At 40.1% G+C, this 25,362-nt stretch overlaps 2 protein-coding genes across 2 annotated transcripts in view; one reads left to right on the plus strand and one right to left on the minus strand.

Annotated features, from left to right (window-relative positions):
- ANKMY2 (ankyrin repeat and MYND domain containing 2) lies at positions 1-24,449 on the minus strand. The gene is made up of 10 exons (XM_064704419.1): positions 24,224-24,449; positions 20,973-21,037; positions 12,723-12,861; positions 10,837-10,935; positions 8,632-8,792; positions 7,301-7,515; positions 6,052-6,187; positions 4,169-4,297; positions 3,621-3,762; positions 1-1,518 (listed from the first exon to the last, which is right to left on the minus strand). The coding sequence occupies exons 1-10, from the start codon at positions 24,432-24,434 to the stop codon at positions 1,295-1,297; spliced, it is 1,521 nt and encodes a 506-aa protein (XP_064560489.1). The 5' UTR covers positions 24,435-24,449; the 3' UTR covers positions 1-1,294.
- BZW2 (basic leucine zipper and W2 domains 2) overlaps positions 24,405-25,362 on the plus strand; it is a 56,211-nt gene continuing 55,253 nt past the window's right edge. The window contains exon 1 of the mRNA XM_064704420.1: positions 24,405-24,763. The gene's annotated coding sequence lies outside the window, so the exon portion shown is untranslated. The remainder of the gene's footprint in view (positions 24,764-25,362) is intronic.

Raw genomic sequence — 25,362 nt, forward strand, 5'->3', positions numbered from 1 at the left:
AATTGCCACATAGCCCCTTTCTTTTAAAAAAATTCCCTTTATTCATCACAATCTACTAATCCTTGAAATTAAAACACAAGTACATTCCCTGCACAGGTGGATTTATGTATCCTCATTCTTACAGTTTTCAGAATATTAAACAAAAACTTTCAACATATTAAATAGTAAAAAAAATTAAGAGTGTTTTCTCTGTTTTGAGGATGGTCCTTACTCCTCTAATTAGAAGAATACTGCTATTTTTAAAACACCACTGATTCAGCTGACAATAAATCTCCAATTTTGCCATCCTTATGCAGCAAGTGATATTTTCAGTTGTGGCATTCCCATTGATTTCATGAGACACAGAAATAAATCTGAGAGAAAAACGAAGTTGAGGGGAGCTATTTTCTAGATCTGAAAGCCAAAGTGAAATCCCAGTTGTTTCAATGCACACATGAATTTTCTTATCTAATTCACTGTGACCAGTTCAGCATGAAAAATACTTAGCATTTTTGTTTATGAAATAATTCACAAGCAACATCCCACTGTGCTCTAAGGCATCTTTACCTGAAAAATTTAGAATGCATTATTCTTGTCAGTCAAAATATTTTGAGTCATTCCGGTCTTCCCTTCATTAAACTTTGGAATATTTCTAACCAAACCAATAGTGAAATACACATTGCACCATCAGCTTGAGACACCTGGAACAGCAGTTTCATTTACTACAATTGCCACAAAATAGATATTATTTTTGTGCTCTGACTAGTCAAAAATATTTACAGTAATGTCATGAAAAACTGAGAGTTCAGATGAGTATCTTCAGAAACTTAATTGCTACTGAATTCCTTCAGATAAAGCTTCATAAAGTGCTGAAAAAAAAAGCAATTTAATAGTTGGCCCTCCAGTGCTTTTAACTACAGGTCTATGCACTTGCAGAAAAAAAAATTAAATTACAATTAAAGTAAGTTTTAAGTTTGGAAAACATGAATAATCCAAATCAAATGCTGTTCATTTTTCACTATGTGGCTCATTAACCACAGAAACTCAAGAGTTTCACTGGGCTTATTGCTGGTATACATACAGATGGATCTATGCCACTAATTTTTAGCAGATAATAAATACCTATCTTGACAATTTACAACAAAATCTGGAGTATTTAGAGATAAAGTAGCCAGTATTCTATCTCTTGATGAACAGAGACATTCTGTATTTTAAAAGAAGTCTTGCATAAGCCATGCTCCAAGAACTCAGACATGGTCAGCATTAAAAATTCTTTAGTACCCTTGAGAACTCTCAGTCCCTTCCTATCCTCTTCTTACTCCTCAGAATCTTGAACTTTTTGAAGATCAATGTCATCTAAGGCAGTTTCACTCTCCAGTGGACTTTCAGGTTGCAGGGCTAGTGCCTCCATCTCTTTGGTAAGTTCAGGTTCTTCTGTTCCATCAGTAGGATGATTTGGATCCTCGTTTTTTGTAGGATCTGGACCAGGATCTGACTGTTGTTCACTTGTAGAACTACCCTCTACTTGTTGCATTTCATCTGAACAAAAGAGAAATCACACAATTAATAAACACTGAACTCCTTTAAAAGCAAACATTTTTATTGTTGAAAAACAGTAACACTAGGATACTTTGCATCAATTACAGAAGTGATTTAATTAGAAAATCTTCATTGAAAAAACCCAAAACACTAAAGCTTTATTCTGGAACTAACTCTATACAAAGCTCTCATTAATTTATCTTCCATTTTTGCCAGACTACCCTTTTTTTATTATAGAGAGGAGCAGAGTAGGGCACTATAGTTATTTGAACTTTCAATTCAAACATGCTTTATTGACACTACACTTATCACCAGCTTCTCAAAGAATGGCTGCAAGGCATTTCAACACTGAGTACAGGTGGGGTTTGTTTTAAAGGAAAAAGACATGGACACAACTATATAGGAAGCATTTCTGCATAAAACAGACTGAAGAAACTATGTGCTTAAAAACATTGAAATGAGTCATCCTAAAATTCATAACTTGACTGCATGGAACAGAATAAGCTATTGCACCTTTACTCTTCAAACAATGTTTTCTGAGAAAAAAAATTAATTTTTTCACCTGATTCGACTAAGTAGGGCTTGCATGTTAGGACTTCTGAAAAGAAGGAGGGAAAGCCTAATTGGGAGAAGTACTTATATCCTGGTTTATTGTTCTGTGCTGTGATTGATAGCCAGCCAGGAACAGTCACAGCCAGCTAGCCACAGCCCTGCCAAAGTCTTATGTGGCAGAGAGCTAAGAGACTTCAGCACAGGCTGAAACAGGGACTTTCTTGACACTCACTCCTGTACAGCAGAAACATTTGAACTTGTGGGTTTGCTTGTAGTTGCAGCTGTTGCATTTGGGTTTTTTTGTTGTTTTTTTTTTTATTATTACTTTCCTGATGTACAGGATTTGTAGGGGGTATTACTAACTTTCTGAAATAAAACTGCTGTTGATATGAAATGCTCTGATACAACACCATTCACAAGGTGACCTGAAGCTCAGATTTCAGTGTCTTACTAACAGTGCATAATTGGATAAGGTCTGTAATGTGCTGGCTGTCTACTTGAATCAGTTAATGAAGATTAACATGTAGATAATGGAGGAGGAGAAACATAACACAAAATGTTAGCTTCCCTTTTTAGGCAGGAAGGGAGAAGAGCCATCCACCAAGATCCTGCCCCTCCCTCTGAAAAGGACAGCATGTGAGGCATCACTGCTCATAGCCCATCATGTTTTGATGTACTGGTATGCAATATATCCAGGGATTTCTAATATCCTTGTCTCCAACTTCCAGTCATCCTGATCTCATGCAACAGCAGCTCTCATAACAGGATCAACTGAGGAAACTGTTGAAAACTTTAATTATTACTGATTCATTACTGATTTATATCCTGCTATTTTGAGTACAGCTAAGTGAACATTACCATTGTAAGGCAACACGATTTGTGCAGTGCACTTCTACAATCCTTAAAACAAAGGAAAGGAAATCCAGTAAGTTGTAAAAGAGAAAAAGTGATTTCATCCCCTACTTTCCTATTATTTCACTTGGAGAAACATGGGAAGGGGCAATACAGTGTTTATTAGGTTATTATGTTTTAATTACTTGTTTCTTGAAGGGAGAAGACCACCATGAGCAGTTTAAAGACTACTGCTTGCTTTCCTCACATTCGAGGCACACAACACAATTAACTTGATATTGTGATTATGAAGAGAAGTATTATGGGAGATTTAACATCTATGTTAACCTTTGCAACTGGAAGGAGCAGGCTGCTTGCTTATTATCCAACTTGTCTAAACACCTCCAACAAAACACAGAGCAGCATTAAAGTTCTGCACTAGCTTGATTAAAGATCTGGATTTTGAAACAGTGCAGTGTGAATCAAAAAGCTTCCATTGTAGAAATCTGTGTAACTGCATCATTCAAAACCACATTTGGAAAGTATACGGCATTTGTAAATTTAAAGGCCAGAATCCCAACAAACTCAGCTTTGCTGTTATGTTTCATCAAAGATTTTTCTCCCAACCTCAGCTGTTACAGTTTTAAGACCTGTTAAATTGCTCTTTGTGATGCAGTTAACACAGCATTAGTTTCAGCAAGGGAACAACAGATCCTAACCTTTCTTTTGCTTCTTTTCTTGTTTCCTTTTCTCCTTGGCAGCTTCTAGTTCTTGTTTCTCATGAATTTCCTTCAGGGTCTTGCAGACCTTTTTGTGGGTAAACCAGTGTATTTTCTGGCAGTTCTGGTCACAGTACATCACCTAAAAGTTACCAGAGTTACCAATTAATTTTCATGTATGAAAAGAATTTCTTTGCATTTCTTAGTGCAGCAAGTTAAATGTCAATGTGTAGTACTTAATGTTATTTTTAAGCAATTTTAAGGTTATATGGAGTGGCTCTAACCTATATAAGAATCTATAAAGAGCAGTTTTTTATTAACTCTAAACATAGAGAATTTTTGCTTCTTCTTCATTCTTAAGTGTACACACTTGGAAATCCTAGTACTCCTTCCTAATTGTAAATTTCAGGCATCTTTCCCAGAAGTAGATGGCCTGAACATCTTCAGTGCAGGCATGCATGTCATTCTTCCTAAGTCTACACACACAGTGAATAGAGAAGCATTCAAAATCCTCAGCACCTCAGTGCAACTATTTTTTTTATTCTTACCATTTTACAAACTGAGCATCTTTTGTCTGCTCCCTTTCCCCCACAGGTTGTACAGAATTCAGCATCCACAAAACCCACTTGGCCAGTAATCGCTTGTGTAAGCACAGAAAAAGCTGTGGGGTCAGAGCCCTGAAAGGCAAAAGTGGAAATGAGATTAAAAGCCAGCACTGGTGCAGAGAGGGATGTGCAAGGGAAGACCAGAAACAATGAACACGAGTGTTCGTCTCACTAAAGCTGCTGCAGCAGTAAAAAACATAAAACCAAATCAGAGATCTTCAACCAACATGCACAACTTAATATCTGTCTTTAGATAAACTTTTGCATGTGGAGTTAATGTAAGCCCTGAGCTTCTCTAGTATTTCCTCTGTAAGTCATTAATAAACTCCACATTCTTTACATCTGTAGATCCTATGCAGCAGATTTTTGCAGCTCAGGCTCTGTGCTGGCACACAAAATAAATGTTTCATTTGTCACTGTTGTGCTCAGTGCACACAGGTGCTACAGACCAAATGGTCAGAACTTGAAACTTTCAATTATTTGCATATCACTATTTAGATGTTATTTGCAGCATCCTTTTCATGCAATGCAAGCAGTAAGGATTAGGTAACCATACATTAAAATTATTCTTTTGGGCAATATTTGAAGAAAAAGCACCAAGTTGTTCTGACTCTAAGTAATTCCTTCAACTGTCAGACTACCATGGAATATGCACAATCATAACTACTATGACAACACTGAGATGCCCAGACTGAATCCAAGTAATTGTGCAATGACAAAGGTCAAAGGCTTCCACATAAATAAAAATTATAGTATGTCCTCCTTTCCAGCTCTGCATAATGGACAAAAATCCAATGGAATAAACCATCATTGCTTTAAAGGCATGAAAGACTGCAGGCTCTCCCAAGAAAAAAGCAACAGGAAAGAAAATGTTTACTCTAAAGCAAGTTGCAATGCATCACAATGGCTTATGTTTTCACACTATGTTTATCTTCCTGGCTTAGGCAAACAGTAGAGATTGCACTAAGCCTCAGGACATTTTAGCAGACCTGGAGCCACTTAAGATGGAGGCTATTTTTAATTGGCTCTGAATAATCCAAACACGTCACAAGATTGTTCCAATTCCCCAGTGTTTGTGCGTACAACATCTCGCTCTCAGAGACCAGAGGGAACATGCTTAAAAAAGAACAGCCACTCTTGTGTAAAATTTATTATGAAGCAATAAAGAGTCCTAAAATGAAGAGTGTGCTAGCAAAGACCTAAGAGGACAACTGAGGTTACACTTTTAACTTGTAATTTTGATTGCCTAATTGAGATATAAATTATGCTGCACATTGCATCATCTTGGCTCTCGCTCTCTGTGATAAAAGGAACCCCACTGAACGTTTCTACCATCATATATTACCAACTTCTTGTGTACAATAGAACAAACGAATGCATTAAATCTAGGAAATTATTCAATCTTAAACTGAACTTAGACATTGTGAAAACAGAGTGCAAATTAAGGTGCATTTTTATCTGAATCTACCATTTCAATAAGTGAACTGGCATAGAAAAACTGAACAGACATACCAGAGGAGGAAAAGAAAGCTCAGAGACAAGATAAAATTGCATCAGTTTTCTTTACAAGCTGAGGTGTTTAAGCTTTTGTTATGGACACATGAAAAGAATACCAGTTGAAGTACTTTAGAGCGTTTTCCTGCAATATAAAAAGTAAAATCCAGATCCAGAGAGTTTAGGGACATCAAACCCTTTGCTTAAGGGTTGCAGGGTTGTAATGTGTTGCAGAAGTTGAGGACAGAAAGATGTCTCAATCTGGATTTACTATGCCAGTTACTGAGAAAGGATTTTCTTCACAGGAGAAGGTCCCTATTCAAACTACTTACTATTTCAACAGGAGCAATACTTCTCACAAGCTGCTGGAGCAACGTGGCTTCGCAGTAAGGAAACTTCCGGATACTTTCTCGAATTAGCTTCTCTTGATACACAGGGAAACCATCTTTATCTCTCCCCTTCAAGAGGCTAAATTTTATAAAATGCATGTAAAATCAGAAATCACATGGTAAATATTCAAGAACAAACACATACAGCATGCTATACTCTGTCCCCTTTCAGATTATAGGTAAGAATTCATAATAAATTGGCAACTTCATGTGTTAAGTTCATATGTTAAAATGCAAATGGAAGTGTTTTTATTCTAATGCACAATCATTATGAAACACACAATATATAAATGCTTTGAAAGCAGGACTTACCAATTCAGCCACAGAGAAAAACAATAATCTATAGGTACTATCTACTATCTACATCTGATTAAAATATCAAAATGCTTTGCGCTGTTTAAAAATTATCATTGTCATAATAAACACTGACAAATGAACAATACCTTCAAACACAAATTCCACTTCATTATAATAACATGTTATATTCCTTATGCCTCTTTGGCTACTGTTTTTTTTATATGGATCATTGATGAACTATTCAATTTCAGTACGTGAAAGCTGACTTCATAATTTATTTTCATTCTCACGGAGGATTTCAGTAAAAATCCACAGTGGTGTATAGGAAATGTGATCCTCCTTTGATATGTAAGATCAGGCAGCTGGTTTGTAACTCAGTAGATTTTGAAGATCTGTCTAAGTTATTTAAGAGGATAAGTTTCATTCAGAGTCTGTGGGATTTGCAGTTCTCACTTCTTTAGGTGTTTTTGAAAAAAAAACCTCTCTCAGCATGACTGCTGGAGAGCAAAAGGGCACAAGAAATGTTCCCCAGATGAACCATACTGGACACTGAGTTGTTCTTTCTTCAAGCCTATCACTCCCCTTTTTTTCAATCACACATTGCTGTTTGCTGCTTCATGGTGCATATGTAAATGCCAAGTTCTAACCAGTTAAAGCAGAACTGAAATTCCAGGAATGTTTCCTTTCTACCCAGGAAAGGACAGCGTCACTTCACACACAGAAAAAAAGGCAGACAGCGCCACCCTGAACTAAATGCAGCTGGGATTACTTAACAAGTTATTTGCCATAGCCTTTATCCAAACCAATCCAATCTATTCCTTCAGTTGTCCTTTTCCTGGTATCTGTAACACCAGGGCATACATGTGCTTTGAGACCTCTCTGTAGAAATACTCACCTTTTGATAAACCCATCTAGTTTATCCTCTCGCTCTTTTAAAAATGTGATACATTTCTGGAAGATGCAACTGATATAGTGCATTTTCATAGCAAGAACTTCATTCATGTCTTTCTGCTTCATGCATTTCTCACATATGAGATCCAGAACCCTGTAACATTTCTGAAGTGCTTCTACTTCGGCCAACAGAGGGTTCTCTTTCACCAGCAACACGATCTAGAAGATTGAAGAAAATGTAATCCAGTTAAGACTTGTGCATGGGTATGAAAGCTTATACAGCTCATTGTAGCTAAATTTCAGTGGAATTTCTATTCTTCTACTTCCTTCTTACGCAGTCTTCCCTCTCTTTTCCCAGTCATTATTAACCATTTTTATTCAACATATTGTAATCACAGTTCCCATACAAGAAAAACATTTACAACTAAGACTAGTATTAAAAATAGCAAGTTTATTTTCTTTAGAATAAGAACCTGAAGAATCAAAACTACCTCTAAAGAAAGTTATAGAAACTATATACACTATCCTAAAATCTCTTTCCTTTTGAACACTACAGTCTTGTATGGTTTAAGGAGTTGTATGACGTAAGCAGTTTCACAGAACACATCAAGCTCACATAATTGTAGAGTACTTCCTGTAGCCTAGTAAAGCACTGGATAAAATAGTCTAAGAGGAAACTGTGTGCTTTACTCACTCAATTAGCTGCCACTGGTGCACTACTGTCTCTGTGTATTGTAGATACCTGGCTGGAAACTGTTAACAAATGCTGGACTTTGACTGGCAAGCCCAAGGAATTTGCTTTTGAATTTAGGTGTATTCATTTCTCTGAACTACACTGGAGGAGCAAACCATAAAAGACATTATTGTCAGCAATGTCCTGGGAAGTAAAATAAACATTCTCTTGCACATACTTTCAGAAACAGCAGCAGTGGTAGATGTTACTGTGGCAAACCAGTGATGAAGGTAGGAAGATACATGCTGAGAAAAGCACTGAGAGAACAATGAGATTTTGTTAAGATTGGAAATTGTTGTATGTTTCCACTTCAAGTGGGGCTGAGTAATAAAGCCAAAAAAGACAGCTATTTAAGGTTACTGATATAAGAAGTAAGAATCTCTCCAATCAAAGGTGTTAGTTCAAGATTCTGGTGTATACAAACACTGAAATAATTTTTTAATCACATCTGAACACTGAGCCTGCTTATTTCTCATTTTCAGAAGTAGCTGAATTAGCAGATAGTACTTTTGATCTCAGCTGAACTTGTAGAAGAGCAGAAGGCTTTCTGACACAAAGAAACTACTCCCCCACCAACAAATACAATTTACATATTACTCCACCTTAACAGGATGCATGTTGGTAGTAGTAATAATTTTATGCAGAGGCCCAGCTAATTTTACTGGCAGTTTTGGTTCTTTGTCTAAGCCTTGTGGTTTAGTGTAGTAGTCCAGCCTTTCACGTGGAAAGAAGTTGTTGATGACAGTCACACAGTCATGTTGACCTAAAGGCAAACAAGAAAAAAAATCACCAGTGAAATAATAACAAGGAAAAAAACCCCAAAACCACCTAAACCCAAATGTAATCTAAGCAATACAAGTGAGAATTACCCACATGCAAAGGAGCTCTGCATGATATATTTTGCACTGCAAAGAGGCAAGTCTTGTCATTCTCTTGTGTGTAGCTCTAACCTTCAGTGAGTGTTATTAACTTAGTCATTCCCAGCAGGGAAAGCCCTCATGAAAATTAATTTTGAATATTCTGTCTGCTTCCTGCATTCTCTTTCCCTGGTAAGCCACAACTAGGAGAACAGTCACTTCTCCCCAGATTATATTATGCTAGTAGTCTCATACTGGTGCTATAATTTTTCAAGATAAGATTTTTCCACTTTGTACTTTTGAAATTAATGACATTTGCATTGAGATTCATAAGCTTTCAGACCTGCAAGCAGATATTACTGTATTAACCTAAGGTGAGAGAAGTTATAAGAACAGAACAGGTTTAAAGTTTACAAAAAATAAAAGGACTGTAATGAAAGTAACAAGATAAGAAAAGTTACACCCTCTTCTTGTTTTCTACATCTGACAATACAATGGATTACTTGACTAAAGGGAAAGTAAAACTTATCTTTTCTAGTTCAGGACCACATTCTTTAAATTGATTGATTTGTCTTGGCACTAATCCTATAATCACCAGAAGACACAGCCAATCAAATTCCAACATTTAAAATCCTCCACTGTTTTAGAAGAGACTGTTCTGAGCTAATAGAGCACAGTGTAAGACAAATGACAGGGGAAGAAGTATCCTCACTTCCCACACACAGGCAGATGAATTAATGTTGATTGGACAAAGAATAAAAAAGGAACAGGAATAGATTCCAATGTTCAGACTTTTACAGAGTAGTGTATCTCAGTATGCCTGAAAATATTTATGCTACCTTGGTGATGTGATGAGATTTTTACAAGAATTCTTAAAAATTATGTTGGAGATAATATTCCCCATTCACTCCATACAGCATCACATGGGAAAGACTCTCCAAATCCAAAGGATAAGTAACAGGAATAGATTTCTCTTATACTTAAATGAATAGTTAAGGTTTGGCTGCTTGAACCTCAAGTGAGCAATGCCAGCCTTTTCTTCTTTAAAACAGCAGAATAAGATAATGGAAACTGAAACAGCACTAAATCACTATTCAAGGAAGTAAATTCAAATGGCAAGGTAGCCTTGAATTCTCAGGCATTCAAACACCACGAGAAGGTTGTGTTTGAAAGAAAATACAGGTCTTCATTTTTGGGAAGCAATAGCTGTGCCATTGAAAATTACTCCACTTAACCTCATAATATTTTATCAATTCTCCCTGCTAGAGACGACGTGGGACATTAGCCAGAAACCTAGTATGGTCAAGGAGGCTAAAAAAATTGAAAAGGGCTTATAAAAACAAACAAAAAAAGAGCAAAAAAAAAGAGAAAAAACAACAGCAAAAAAGCCTATTGCATGTTTTGCCAGGGATTACTTCACATGCTGGAATGATAAATCTCTCTCTTATTCCAGTGAAGTCCAGGTCAGTAAGTAGTGAGTGCCTCAGAAGAGGTTCCAAGACTTTGTCCCTCTCCCAGAAGCCAGGGAGAAAGAAGGGCAGGGGGTGGCATGCTGCCAGCACACAGCTGCAAAGCTCAGCTGAGCTCCTAACTCCCAGCACTACAGTCGTCCTTTCCCACAAGAGAAGCTCCAATGAGCACTTGGTGCTGCACTCTGGATCCCTCCAGTGCAACCAGCTTCCTCTTACTATTTCCAAAGCAGTGGCATTACAAAAACTTACACACTTGTGTAGCACCTGTTCTCACAGGTCAGATCATCTGTGTTTTTAGGAAATCAAACATGGGAATAGGACACAAATTGACTCTTACAGGATGAGATGTGGAAAATAAAGATCAACAACATGTCAGTTCCGAATAAGTCATTAAATAATGTTTCTCCAAGAAAAAGCATCAGATTCTAACACTTCACTTCTTTAGGACTTTAGAAAATGATAGTTCTTTTCATCTTACCCACAAAAGCAGCCATCTGAGCAGCTGTCCTTCCCACAGAGTTGACAACATCAGTTTCTGCTCCAGCCTCTAACATCATCCAGGTGATTTCTTTGTTTCCTGAATTTGCAGGAAAGATATGGGGAATGAGCAAGGACAAATCAGAACTTGTAATTCTCTATGCTTCAGAAAAAGAGGTACTGAATTTCTTGAAGACCAGGAACAACACTGAGGAAAATGAATGCTCTTAATGCCACTATTTTAAGCATGAATTAAGAGAAAGGCATGTGCTTATTTAGAGTTCCAGCAGGTGTAACTCTGCTCTCTGTAGTGCACATTCAGCTTCCTGTGGAGCTTATGGGAGTCCTACTCCTGTAGCTACACTAGAGGTTGGTCCCTCAGGACAGCAGTATAGAAGGAAATTCTACTAATCTAGTTTAACAGTTCAACTACATTTGCTATTCTAAGAAGAAAAACACGTTCAGGACTATGATGTAGCAGGAACACAGTGAACAGAACAGATTGTTCCTTTCTCCAGTGGGAACTGGGTGTTCAGACTGGGCTAAATACCAAGGAAAATGGAGCTAAAATTTGATGGGAAGATTAGATGACTTAATTGGTGCCCTTCAGAGACTAAAAAAGGACACTTGTCACCACTCCTGCTGGTTCTGCTTTCAAAGGTATTCTTACTTTATCCATTTTTGTGCAGATGCTAAGTACAGAAAAGTGAATACAAAAAGGGGATGGTGGATGAAAATGAATGTTTAAAAACAAAGTCACTGCGTCAGTAGTGCTCATGTACCTTTTGTGCTCACAAATAACAGACTCCAAAGTCAACACTTAGAAGCTTTCACACCCAGGATGACAGGCTAAAAGCTCAGCTGTGAGAAAATGGTAAAAATACAGCATTTTCTATAAAATTGCAGTCATTTAACAGCCTCTAAGAGTTCGTCCTCATCTATCTGCTGCAGCTGTGATATTGCTCAATACCACAGAACACTGGAATTTCACAAATCTTTTTACCAAAGCTGTAGCTGAAAAACAATCTGATGATCTAGTTAAGGTTCATGCACACACAGAAGCCTTTTTTTTAATAGCTATGATGAATGAAGGCAGTTTAAACTCTACCTGCTAAGAACCCTGACTCCCCTAGAATCTAATTTTTGGTAAGATGTAAGTGGCCTAGTAAAGAAGATACTTAAAATCAAATACTTTCTCCAAAAGAAACCATGTTTTAATGTAATGTCTTTTTCTTACTCAAGGAAATTACTGTACCAGCCATCAGGGGAAAAGAATAGCAAGAGGAAAACTGCAAACCACCACTTGAGACAGGAGAAGATATACACAGCTGTAAGCACTCCCACAAAAAAAATAATAATGTAAGAGGAGAGTGAAAATTATTTTGGGAAAACATGGTTTTAAAACTTACTAAGTACATTTTTAAAAGCCCATACAACAGTTGGAAAATAATGTAGGAGAAAGACAAAATTTGAAAAATACTGGATTGAGAAGTCTTATATATTACCAAAAGCTACTGGTTCAGCATCATTTTCAGTGTAACACAGTCTACGTAAGAAGACTGCACAGTTTCCTTTTCTAAGTAAGAAAACTGTCCCAGGAAAGTGAATGCTGAGATCCCAAACAAACAGGACAAAGTAGGTACAGGACAAGTAGACTGCATGCCTCAAAATGCTGAACAAAAGAAATTTTCATATGAGTCTGAACAGAGGCTCTCCTGTTGCACTGCCCACAGGGTTTTATTGAACATAATGTAGTTGCATGAATCATATAAATAACAGCAAACCTGAAAAATAAAAGCATGTCAACACTTTTAAATTACTAACTGATGGCAAATTGTACCCATTAATGTCATAAAAATCAGTGCTCTGAGCGTAGTAAGAAGTTACCTGAAAGTCCAGCAAACATCAAGGCGGTGTATCCATGCTCATGTTCATTGCAGTTTACATCAGCTCCGTGTCTCAACAGCAACCTGCACATGTCCACCTTCCCTTTGTAGGCTGCATGCATCAGAGGGGTCATGCCATGCTGGCAAAAGGAAGGAGAAGCAAGTAGCACACAAAAAAGAATGTTACATCTCTTGATCTTCATACCACTGATCATTTTCACTTGGCCATACATATTCAATATAACTACCAAAGCCTCACATAGTATTTTATTTACCAAAAACCCTCACAAAATCTTCATGAAAAAATATGGTTACTAACATGCAGCAGATTTCCATGTCAGTTTTCTTATTATGCTGTGCTATAGATCTGAAAACAGAGCATGGTTTAACAAATGAAAACCATTTACAGTCAATTTATCATTGTTCTTTTATGAAAGACATTAGTGTTGAAGACAGCTAATGTTTCTGCCAGTTGGAAAAGCTTGGTTTAGAAAATTTCTTAGCTTCCTATGTTACTCTTTTCTCCCCTGCTGTGGCTTATATGATAAGCAGCAAAAAAATTAGAAATAGGCTCTTGTTGTTTTAAACATTACAAAGATTTTCAGTCTCTGAAACCCATCTTGTTCATTTTTAGCCATGATTACTGATAGTTTTGCCATCCTGGCACTGTGTCCATGATCAGCCAGAGCTCTGACAGCCCTCATAAGGACACACAGCTCTTGCCAGACTTGGACAAACCTGGCTGGTTTGCTCAACCGCCCCAGTACAAAAAGGATTCACTTCAGCACAGGAGGACTGAGGTGGGATTATAAAGGTAAAGCTGGGCAAACCCCTGAGGAAATTTTCAGAACTAGGGTGAACTGTTAGTGCAGGCTCTCTCTCTATCTCTCTTCCAGGGCAGGGAGAAACACGCTGCTGGTTGATAAAACTGCATGACACTCCATTTTCAGAATATAGTATGCTTTTTCCAATATGCTGTTTGTTTTTACTTAACATCAGGTCAGGATTCACATTATCAGCCAAGACACTTCAACTGTCCAAGAACACACTCCAACACTGCATGCCAGGAGAGTGCTTTAGTCAGTTCCTCAAGAAAATCAAAATGGCATTCTGTTCCTTATTTGCCAGTCCAGGCTGTGGGCTTGAGCACACTCATGTACAACATTATTGCATCTCTGTAAATGCCTGGTAATGTGACATTCTGAAATAATGTAATTGTCAGTTTGAGCCTTAATGTATTTCTTGTTTCTATTTAAGACTGAGCGAAACCCAAGTAAGTTTGATTTACCAGTATAATTTTCAAAAAAATCTAAAGGTGAGGGAAGTTGGAAAAGTTAAAAGTATAATAATTTTAAGGTATTACAGTTTCATTACTCGCCGTCCTAACTGAAAATAACAGAAAGTGCTTACTTGATGCATTATATTTTAGTAACCCACAAATTTTGGTAAACTGCAATATAAAATGACATTGAAGATCCAAAATACCTAAAGAGATCCCTTCATGAATATGAAACAAGACTGCTTTTCCTAGATTTTATTTGGGGTACCTCAAATGTTGAATAAATACTTTCTGTCCTACTATAAAATATATTTTATTATATTACATTTCATAATGTTACATCAAAAGCAACTTTGCAGGCCAATCCCAGCCTGGAGTCACAGCAGGGATTTGTCTCCCTTAGCAGCACAGAAAGGTACTGCAGTAAGGGAATACAAACACAGCACAGTTTTTGATGGGAGAAAGATTTTTAAAAAACAATGACTTTTTAGTTTGGTTATATCTTGAAAGCCAGTTGTTTCAATTAAGATCTGAAGATTATATGACAAAGTAAAGAACTGGGATTGTTTTATCCTCTCCTCCCAGAAAACTGTTTTTTAAAATCCTTTGATTTAATTTTGGAAGTGTCAGGCTGTGGTGTGGATCAAAAAAACGTATCAGGCAGAAATATGTGGATGGTTGCTATAAAATTGGATTTGAAGTCACATTAATATCAGTTTTTCACATTCACAGCAAACAAAAGGGTCAGGCAAGACATAAATTTACCTGGAAATGCTGGGTATCCTGTATTATGTCCCTACACTGAAACTGGATTGACTGCAAATACTTTTCTCAGCCTGAATGTCAAAGACAGGTCCAGCAACAGTCTGTTTTCTCACAGATGACATTTGGATTGTCAATACAATGTACGTTAAAGACAAATCTTACAGATGGTTTATTAAGCATACAGATGAAACAAATTTTTTTCCCCTATGAAACATCAGATGAAGGCCCCTTTTTCTAGCTGTTACCATGCAACATTCTTCTGACCAAAAAAATCAAACAGGACAAAAGTAAATCCTTCCCAGCTTTCTTTTTTTTTGTAGGTATGTTACATGGTAACTTCTCTTCTGCAGGGCTGCAAGTATTTCCTGTATGTCTCACCATTCAAGAGGAATAGAGTTTGCTGGAGAGGCATTCTTAGAGGCATTTTAGGGGCATTTTTAGTGCCTCTAAAAATTACCTGGCACTTCTCTTGACTGGGTTCTCCAGCTCACCAACCAACAAGGCCCCACTGGCACAACAGGTCTTAGCCAGCCTGGCCATTACAGACCATCCTTCCCAGTTCCTCATGCTGAAAATAGCCCAAAAGTAGGCTGAGGAATGGGATTCCAAGAACTGCTGCCATGGGGGGGGAAGTCAGTTGACTAAAAAAACCCCAAACAACAACTATGGGGTCAGTGGAGGGTCAGACAGATGAGTACCAGAACCAGGGAGGGGCTGGACTCCATCACCAGCACAAAGGAAGAAGAAAGCAGATCAATCTCTCTGCAGCATCCAGCTGAGGTGTGCTTGAATAGGATGAATAAAAACAAATTCATGAAGATAATAAAATGGAAAAGCAACCTTCTGCCTCCTAGGAACTACAAAGGAAGTTTCCAACAAAAATCCTGCTCAACCTTCATCAACCAGAGGAACGGAGAAACACAGGACAAGAAGGGAACAGGAAGAGGGACAAACAAACAAAAAATACACATGTGCATATTTGGCACAAGACCTCTCAATTCTGTGAACATTTAAACACTCATAATCTGTTAAGAATTGTTTTGTGGCTAACACGGTGACAATCCACCACTGAAGCAGCCACATAAACCTGTGTTACTCAAGCAAAAAGTGCAATCCAAGTGCTGCCGACATTCCCATGCTCACTTCACCCTTCTTCTCAGCCACGGAACCTTGCCAAGGTGTGGCATACAGGCTGGATGACACTGGAGCAGTCCCTCAGCAGCTACTGGGGTACACTAAGGCATTGCACATGTGAGCATCAGCTATTTAAATGGAGTGGGAAAAGTAAAAAAAAAAGGAAAGTGAAAGGGCTGTCAAAACCCCAGCTGAAAACGTGCTGTAGACACTTGTATGCCAGCAATATTAAAGCATCCACCTCTCCCTTCTCCAGGGAGAATTGGAATCATTCCTCCAATGAGGAATGTAGCCCCACATTAACACAGAAGAGTGTCTTATTTTACCCTTCAGATTCAGGCAACAGTTCAAGTCAGAAAATTACAAACAAAACACATAACTCTGGGTTTGACTTTTACTTGAGACAGTATTTGGGGCATGGCTAAAAATGATGTAAAAAGAACAGGTGCTACAAGGCAGAAATACTTGTTGATGTATCTCTTCAAAAATCAACTCTCTTGTACTGAATGCTGTTAGTCTAGAAATACAACTTGATTCTTCACTGAATGAAAGCCTCTAGAAATCTCACCCTTCAAGCTTTTGAATAAGATTGCCCTTACACATCTCTAATTTCCCAAAAGCAGAATTTGGAAGGAGGTCAAGAGCTACATGCACAAATAATTTTAGCTGTAGCTAAGTATGGACTAATTAGAATATGAAATACTGTTCACTAAGTGTCGATCACAGCTATAGTTCTCCTTTACAGTCATCCTGCTCAGCTGTTGGTTTCACATATGTAACACATTAGATTCCTCTGATGATTCCTCTGATGATTTCAGTTCATCTGCAGTGATGAAAAGTTAAAGCCTACGTCAATCAGCAACCTGAATTGAAACCAGATAATTCTTACTGGCAGTGGAATTTTCTTTGCTTTGTATATTTTGAAGTATTATGTAAAAAACATCAAAAGACAAACCCCTTCTTCGTCAACAAAGGCCAAGGATATGGCATTTTCTGCTAGCATAGGATTTTCACACTAGGATAGCAAGGTAGATTACCTGAGGACCCCTCCACTGAACACACTCACTATGAGTGAAGCTGCTCACATCTCAGCCAGGAATAAGCAGGCTGCTGCTGTAATTCCCAGGAAGTGTTTGGTTCTGTAGCATAGAGAAGCAGTCTGTTTCTAAATGATCTATTACCAAACTGAACAGCTCAATGACCAAACTACAGGAAGAAAGTAATGCTGCTAATGCCAGATGATAGTTCTGTAAGAAGATTATGAACAACCTTACAGTTATTTTAAATAGAGAAAAATGATGTATTTTTCAGGTCAAGTCTGTTGGCTTGATCTGTAGAAAACAGGGGATGTAGTACTCCACTACTCCTTTGCAACCTTAACTACCAACATGACCAGAGGAAACTTCCACAGCTGGAAAGCTCATGTGCTTCCTTGAGCCTGCCTTTCTATATCAATCTGAAATATTTTAGCCACATGCTGCAGATGGAGTTCAAGTCAGCAAAGGGATGACAAAAAGTCACAGTATTTACAAGCTCTGTGCTCTCAGAGGAAAGAAAAGTTCTGAACACTTTCTTCAATACTAAGTTTCCAAATTATCAACCACTCCATTAAAAAATTACTAAGAAGTGTGCATTTAAGTTAAATATATTTGATTTTACTTTTCATCTATTTCTACAGCCCATCTATTTGTTCCAATGTTTGAAGACACCTGAACTTAATTGTCCCTGAAGTTTCAAAGTTGCCAAACCATTAAAGACCAGTTTTGCAGAAAAGCCATTGCACTTGTTTTCATAAAGACAGTGATTAAGACACAACAAAACAATTGATTTGGTCAGAAAGGGTGCTGAGAAAACACAGACTTTATCTGCTGGATATCTCCAACCTTCTGGAAGATGGGCATCTGGGAAATTTGTTTGAATGAAGGGATCTTACTCTGTGCTGACACTCCCAGCAGAGCTCAGCAGACAGCAGGAGGTGAAGGGTATGAGGGAGTCTTGGAACAAGGGCAGGAAAAGCAAGCAGACTTAGAAAGTAATTTTTTTTTTTTATTTTTAAATACATGTACCAACAGCAGAAGCAATGCTGAGATACTGCATCCAGCTCCTATGTACATTTTTAAAGTAAAAAGCCAAAACAACTGGAAAGGATCTGAAAAAGAGCCACTACTATAGCTCACTTGCTGCAGAAACATAACTTCAGGCAAGATACTTAAAAGGTCACTGCATCTGGAAGATGTTAAAATGTGACTTGGTCCTTGTCTAAAGGTACATAGAGAGAAGACAGCTGATTGTTAGTAGTTTTTAATCTACAAGAAAGTGGATCCAAGCAATTAGACTATACAGTCAAACAAAAAATGAAAGGAACAGATTATGTGTGGGCTTTTTTTAAATTAGGAAGTGCACCATATAACAACCCGCTTCTGATGCTGTGAGTTCTTCAGCCCAAAATTACTAAATTGTGATTGCATGCTTGCTGTACCACAGCTAGAAGACAGAATTACATTCAACCTGGGCTCATTCTGTGAATTCTCTCATGTAAAGAAGTCCTCAAGGATGGAAATGAGCTCCTAACTGAACTGAGCTCTCCCTTTAATATCTAAGCATTCCATCTTCAGGGCTTCCTTACTTCTTAACATTAACAAAATAAGTAACGGTAGTAATGTAAATGTGAATTTCAAGATAAGCAACTAAGGCAACAGAGAAAAAAAATAAGACCTGATGCACTGAGAGCAGTCTCCAGTTGAGGCAACAACAAAGACTAAGCTGATGTTAACTGGGATTTCACACAATCTTACTTATGTATAGATATTAGAATAATATCATTGGAGCAAAAATGGGTTATAAAAGAAAAATTGTAACTCTAAAATAGCTGATGGATTTAAGAAACCTGAACCTTCTCCTGTTTAATGTGCATGATTACACACCATGTTTACTTCTTGGGAGTAAAAAAAGAGTCTGCAAGAAGTCCATTGCATAAAGTTTTATGGGCCTTATTTGTATTTAGCCAGATAGGAGCCTTAGGTAAATACTGTTATGTTGGAGATTTTTTCAGGGATGGCCTAGAAGGCAGCTGTGAGGAGCAGATTCTCACAGCCTGTTTCTGTGAACAGCAGAGGTTCTCAGGTTATTTTTAACTACAGGTAAAAGTGGCAAACATGAAGGCCTTGAGAGCCTTGCACATCAGAGTTCTCAGGCAGCTTTCTCATAACAAGTGGATGTTCTATCTTTGGCTGTTTTGGGAAAGCAAGAATAATTTTGAGAAGCCAAATCTTGGTATTGGAAAGATAAGGAGGGGTTGGTATGTTATCTCTGACCTATTGTGAGCTCAGATTTTGCAATATGCATGAAGTGAATTAACACTGTTATAAAAGGTGCCTGATTGATCAATAAAGTGGAGTCGATGCTGACCAACGCAAGGTGGGTCGTCTCCCTCCAACTTCAATATATGGTGAACTTCAATACTGTTAATTCTCTTTCTTCTACAACAGTAGCCTGAGGCATAACTCAGACATGTTTTTTTGAATAAGCCACATCCTTTTAACACTAATCCTGGATGTTGCACTAATACTGCAGCAATGCTGCCATCATTGAGCACAACAGCAACTACACTTAAGGAAAACCTTTTGATGTCCATACAATAAAGCACACTTACAACCAGACTTATACTGTGTCTTGGGTTCCTAAAGTTCACTGTAAACCAGACTAGTTTTACAGAAACTTGTTGAAATTCATACAATAGAAATTCAGGTTCAGTATTTAACTTAAGAACAATCAGAAAATTGATCTGTTGGGAGAAAAAAAAGGCTAACAACATGCCATGAAGATACCTGGTAGAAAAAGTGGCAATTTTTACTCCATTCAGCATTTATGAGGCCACATCTACAATGTACCCTGTCCCATTTTGAGCCTTCCAGTGCAATAAAGACATGGACAAACTGCAACAAAATCAATGCAGTACCACCACTACATGGTAGGAACCTGAGCACTTGTGCAGTGAGGAGAGGCTGCAGGAGCTGGGCTTGCACAGCCTGGAGAAGAAATGGCTTTGTGGGACCCAACAGCAGCCTGCCAGAGCTGACAGGGAGAAGACAAACTCTTCACTTGTGGTGGTAGAAGGGCAAGAGACACTGAGCCTGGGCTGAGGTTCAGACACAAGTGAAACACTTTTTCACTGAAATCACAGTAGGAGAGTAGAACTAGTTGGTCAGAAATATTTTACAGTCTCCATCCTTAGAGATTTACAAGGCCAGACATGTCAAAACTCAGAGCAATCTCATCTGACCCTGGAGCAGAAGCTGCTTTGAGTCAGGCTGAACTAGACACATTCCCAGAATTTCCCAGTGATACCTATGAAATGATAAAGCTGTGAAAACAACCACAGATTAACATTTAAATGGGTAAATTATACATAGATTTAACGTGCATGATGGGGAATTAGTTTTGCTTGCACGCTACATTTCATATTAATGTTGCATGCTTTAAAAAAACATTGTAAAAAGACAAATAAGAGGAAACATGAACATCACATAAGGTTCCTTCTCCACAACCTTATTCCCACCTCCAGGTAGCACTTCAGGATTTAATCTGGTACATGTTTACCACACCCATTTGTATAAAAGGCTGTGGCTCCATTTCTGATTGAGCTACTCACCCTCCAAGTATGCCCACGAGACCCAAGCATGGCATGGGGACTGGACAGGTGCTGTGCCTGCCACAGAGGGACAAGCACAGGGACTTCACTGCTTGTGAAGGTGACAAGAAGTCAGGGAGCACCCCCACGTGTTTTGCTGCAGCATTTATCTTACCTTACAGACAAAGCTCAGGCTGGAACTTGAGACAAAATACATTCTAGTACTTTAAGTAACATTAATCTTGAACCTTTCTTTAAAAAAAAGTAAGAACTATTCAAAGGTTCATTACTCAGCTGCATGCTGGAAATATCTTGAGAGTAACTCTGATTTTCAGGGCTATACCAACTGCTGTTAGAGAAATGTTATTTAACAACAGGAAGGCCTTCACAGCTAGCATTTTCCTTATTAAACTCAGCATAATGCTTGCACAGGTTTGCACTACCTCATCCAGGCAATTGACACGGACATTCTTGCTCCCCAGTAGCCTTCCAGCCTCCTCAGTGTTTCCTTTAAATAAAAAGACACAGAGAGAAAAGGGGGTGAGAAATAAAATAAACTGAGAATCTGGAGGAAAATGGTCATTTCCATTTCTCATTAGAATCAAAATCTTTGTATGTTACCTGCTTAGGATGTAGATTAACCACCAATAAATTAACTGCACTCAGTGAAGAAGCTTAGGAATGAACAGTGTTATGTTTTAGAAGGTAAAAGCCAAGAACTCACAACATCAAAGAAAAGCATGAACTACAAGTAAACATCCATTTTTTGTGCAGTAACTGACCTACACACACAAAATTGGGACACTGATAAACAGCACATGAAACGGCTCCAAATGAGCATCATGATACTGAGCATTTTAACAAATGTTGTGCTTTCATCTCTTCTGGGGCCTCTTTTGTCTAAAAGAGCAGTCTACATTCTCAAAAAAAGAAACTACCTCACTTTAAAGACCTTTTGGTTTGAATGAAACATGCTTCATCATTTACTCACATCATTTTTCCTGTTTCAATTTGAAATTTGCAATCTAACACACTCACAAGAGTGGAATGAATTTGCTTTTTGCTAATAGAGAATAGAGATAGAAAGGACAAGGACCCAGGTAGCTTGATCATTGACATTTCTAAAAATTGCCTAACACATAAGTAGACTGAAGTCTGAAAAAAATGTGCCAGGAAAAACAGGCTACACCTGTTTTTTAATTCTACTGTTCTACTATTTTTCAATTCCCTACCAAAATCCTTTTGGCTAAGCCAGAGGTCTAAGAACATGATTTAAGTCCATTGGAGCACAATTCAGATATTGCCAAGACAGCTTCTACAGGCATAAAGAAATAAAAGAACATTCCAAGAGTCTGAGTTTGGAGAATATTATTGCAAATTAACAGAAACTTCTAATTACTGATTCAATCATCAGCAAAGCTCTTTCAGAAGTGATGTGCTTAATAAAAATAAGCACTGCAACACTTATTTTAATTATTTTCATGCTTATCTTCACTCTTTCAAAAGTCATCCACCAATGTTTCAGCAAAACAGCTCTTGCAACTTCAGTTTTGGCTAAAAATCCCATTGAAATACTAGAAATAATTTATTTTCATGCTTTTTGATGTGGTTTAACTACACTACATGGATTTTTACCATTTTTCTTTTAATTCATTAATTTCAGGAAAAAAAGACAATTACCTGAGTCATCTCACACACTTAATAAAGACTGACAGTCATGGAACCATGAACTAACTTACTCCCCCAGACATACATATATTCTAAACATGTTAGAAGCTTCTTAAGAACTGGATCAATTTTCAGAAGAATATCCCAGCCAAAGAACAAACATCAGTAAGAGAAAGTCTTCAAGGGCTGATCTCCAAGCAAATTTTAATACAAGCAAAGCAATGTTGCATTTACAAACCCGGAGTTCTGTATGACAAAACACTGAAGGATTTTCAGACAAGACACTAAACTGATGGCAGTCAGACTGCTAGAACTGGCCAGAGGTAAAAGCTGGAGCCAGGCTCCTCATAGTGGTGGCATGGTAGGAAGCCAAGAGAAAACAGGCAGAAGCTGAAATGAAAGGAAGCTTCAGACTGGAGACAAGGAAAACCACTTTCACTATGAACCCAGTAAGGCAAAGAGATTGCCCAGCAACACTGTGCAGCATTCCTCCCTGGAAGTTTTCAAGGCCTGCTGGGATAAAGCCCTGAGTGATCACATTTGACCTCACAGCTGATGTGTTTTGAGCAGGAGGTTGGCCTAGAGAATTCCTGAGGCCTCTTCTAAGCTGAATTATCTCATCACCCTTATCAGAAGCATCAGGTAAGTTAGACAGAGGTTTCTGCAAGACCAAGGTCTGAAACTCTTATTAGAGTCAATCAAACTGGTTCTGGTCCACAACAAATTCACTGCTCATTGTCCTTGTCCTATGCTTGTGTCTCTGACACAGAGGAACGTTTTAATACAACTGAGAGTGAAGCACCAAAACCAGTAAAGCTTTCATGGGTTCAAATTGCCTTGAAAATACATCTAGAAATGCATAGAACACAAAATGTTTATAGTTTGCCTCCAACTAATGAACGTTGCTCATGATTTTCAAAATACCAGTTGGAGGGTAACTATTTAGTTGGGGTTACGAAATTCACATTGCTGGACCAGGAAACCTAAATGACAGAAAGTACCCTGGCAAAAGCATGTGTGACAGACAGTGCAACGAAACTGTGACACTCACACGAAATGCAAAACCACAGAATGGGTCAGGTTAGCAGGGACCACAGTAGCCTGGTATCTGCTCCAACCTCCCTGCTCAAGCAGGCCCAGAGCACATGGCACAGAACTGCATCCAGACAGTTCTGAGTATCTCCAGTGTGGGAGACTCCACCACCTTCCCTGGTTAATCTGTTCCTGTGTGTGGCCAACTACACAGTAAAGAAATCCTTCCTCTTAATCAAGTGGAATTTTCTGTGCATCAGTTTCTGCCCCTTGCCTCATGTCCTGTTGCTTGGCACCACCAGGAAGCACCAGGCTCTATCATCTTGACATCCTTCCTTCAGAGAGACATTGATGCCCTCTCCTCTCTCTAAGAGGACAATATAAGCCATTAAAAGGAATAGGAAAATAGAACATTATAAGGGATGAGAGGTGCACAACACCCCAAACAAACTCAAGTGCTGGAAATGTGAGAATAACGCATCTGCAAAGACGCCCTGGTGTGACAACAGCACATGGGAAAAACCTCACAGCACGCTAGAAGACTGGATTACCCCCAAGAAAACTTTTTTCTTTTTTTTTTGGCAGTAGACATTAACACCAATAATGAGGCAAATATCACCAGACACTGCCGGTAGGATGCAAGCTTTCCCTGGCAGAGTTAGACCTGCCCAGCGGCGCTTCCCCAGCCCCGCAGCGCGCCCCCGCTGCACTGCCCGGGTGTCGCGGGCCTGCCGGGAGGGGAGCGCCGCTCTCCCCGCCCGGGAGAAGGAGAAGGGTGACGGCCCGCAGCCGGGGCGGGGAGGCAGCGGGCCTCAGCGCCGTGACCCGAGCAGCGCAGCGGGGGCGAGGGGAGCCCGCGGCGAGCGGCCGCTAACGGCGCCGCACCCGCCGCCCCCAACGTGCGGGGACACGAAACCCCTCCCGGGGCACGGCCAGCGGGGCCCGTGGGAGCTGCGGCCCGGGGCCGCGAGCGGCGTGGGCCGGGAGGGCTCACCTGTGGCGATCACTGCCAGCAAGTCCTTCTCCTCCGCGCTCAGGTCGCCTTTCCTGGGGGGAGCCATCGCGACCCCCGCGCAGGGTAAGGCGGGATCAGCCCGGGACGGCGCCCGAAGCGCCCCCGCCCGCGGCACCGCCCCCGCCCCGCTCCTCACGGAGCCTTCCGCCCGCAGCCCCGCCCTGCCGGGGCCGACTGCGGGGCGAACCATTCGTGCCCAGGGATGGGGGGCACTGCGTGCTAGCCTGTCGCCCTCCGCCAGCTTCCCGCGCGGTGCTGCCTGAGAGAAGGAGCCTGTCCGCTTTTATCCCTTGTTTTCAAGTCGAGAAACGCGTTACGCTTTTCTTTTTTCTCCCTTTTTTGACTTCTCCGCTGCTCGTTCGTTTCTCCTCCCCGGGGAGGTGCCGGCAGTGGTTTGGGCGGGCGGAGGCGCCCGTGTGTCAATGTGTCCGTCCTTCACTCCTCCATTGTCTCCCGCCGTCGCCGCTGCCGTCGCGCTCGCTCGCCCTCCCCGCCCCGGACCGCGCAACCACCGGACAGGTGCGGCCGGGACGGGGAGAGCGCCGGGCGGGAGCCGTGCCGGAGCCCCGCCGGAGCCCCGCGGCCGCGCTGCCCAGGCCACGGCGGCTGCTGTGGGGCAGCTCCGGCCGGGCGGGCGGGCGCGGCGGCCATGGTGGGGCAGGGCGGGCGGCGGCGGCGGCACAGCCCCGGTGTGGGTGCTGGAGCCCAGCTTTGGAAATGCCGCCGTTCTCGGGTTTGCGGAGCACCGGCGGCGCCGGGTCCGCTGCGGGAGGGCGGCGGTGCGGGCTCTTGTGCACGCCGGCCCTTCCTGCCGTGCTCCTGCTTTCCTGCCTTTTTATGGCAGCGGTTGGTCGGGTGGTTGGGCTTTTTGTTGTTTCGTTTTTCCCAGGCAGGAAGAGCGTTTTGTTCGGCTGGAGCGGCCGAATGCAGCCGTGTTCGTGCCACGGCATCGTGTCCGCAGGAGGAAGCGGACGCTGATGGACCGGGAGGGGAAGGAACGCGCTCAGCGTGGTCAGAGCGGTGCCTTTTGTTGGCGCCTTTCTAAAATTAAACTGTTGGTGGAAAAATGATCTTTGTTACAGATCCAACTTTCCACTATTCCAGTGGAAGCTCGGGTA

The sequence above is a fragment of the Zonotrichia leucophrys genome, chromosome 2 (assembly GCF_028769735.1).
Source record: "Zonotrichia leucophrys gambelii isolate GWCS_2022_RI chromosome 2, RI_Zleu_2.0, whole genome shotgun sequence".
Lineage (NCBI taxonomy): Eukaryota > Metazoa > Chordata > Aves > Passeriformes > Passerellidae > Zonotrichia > Zonotrichia leucophrys.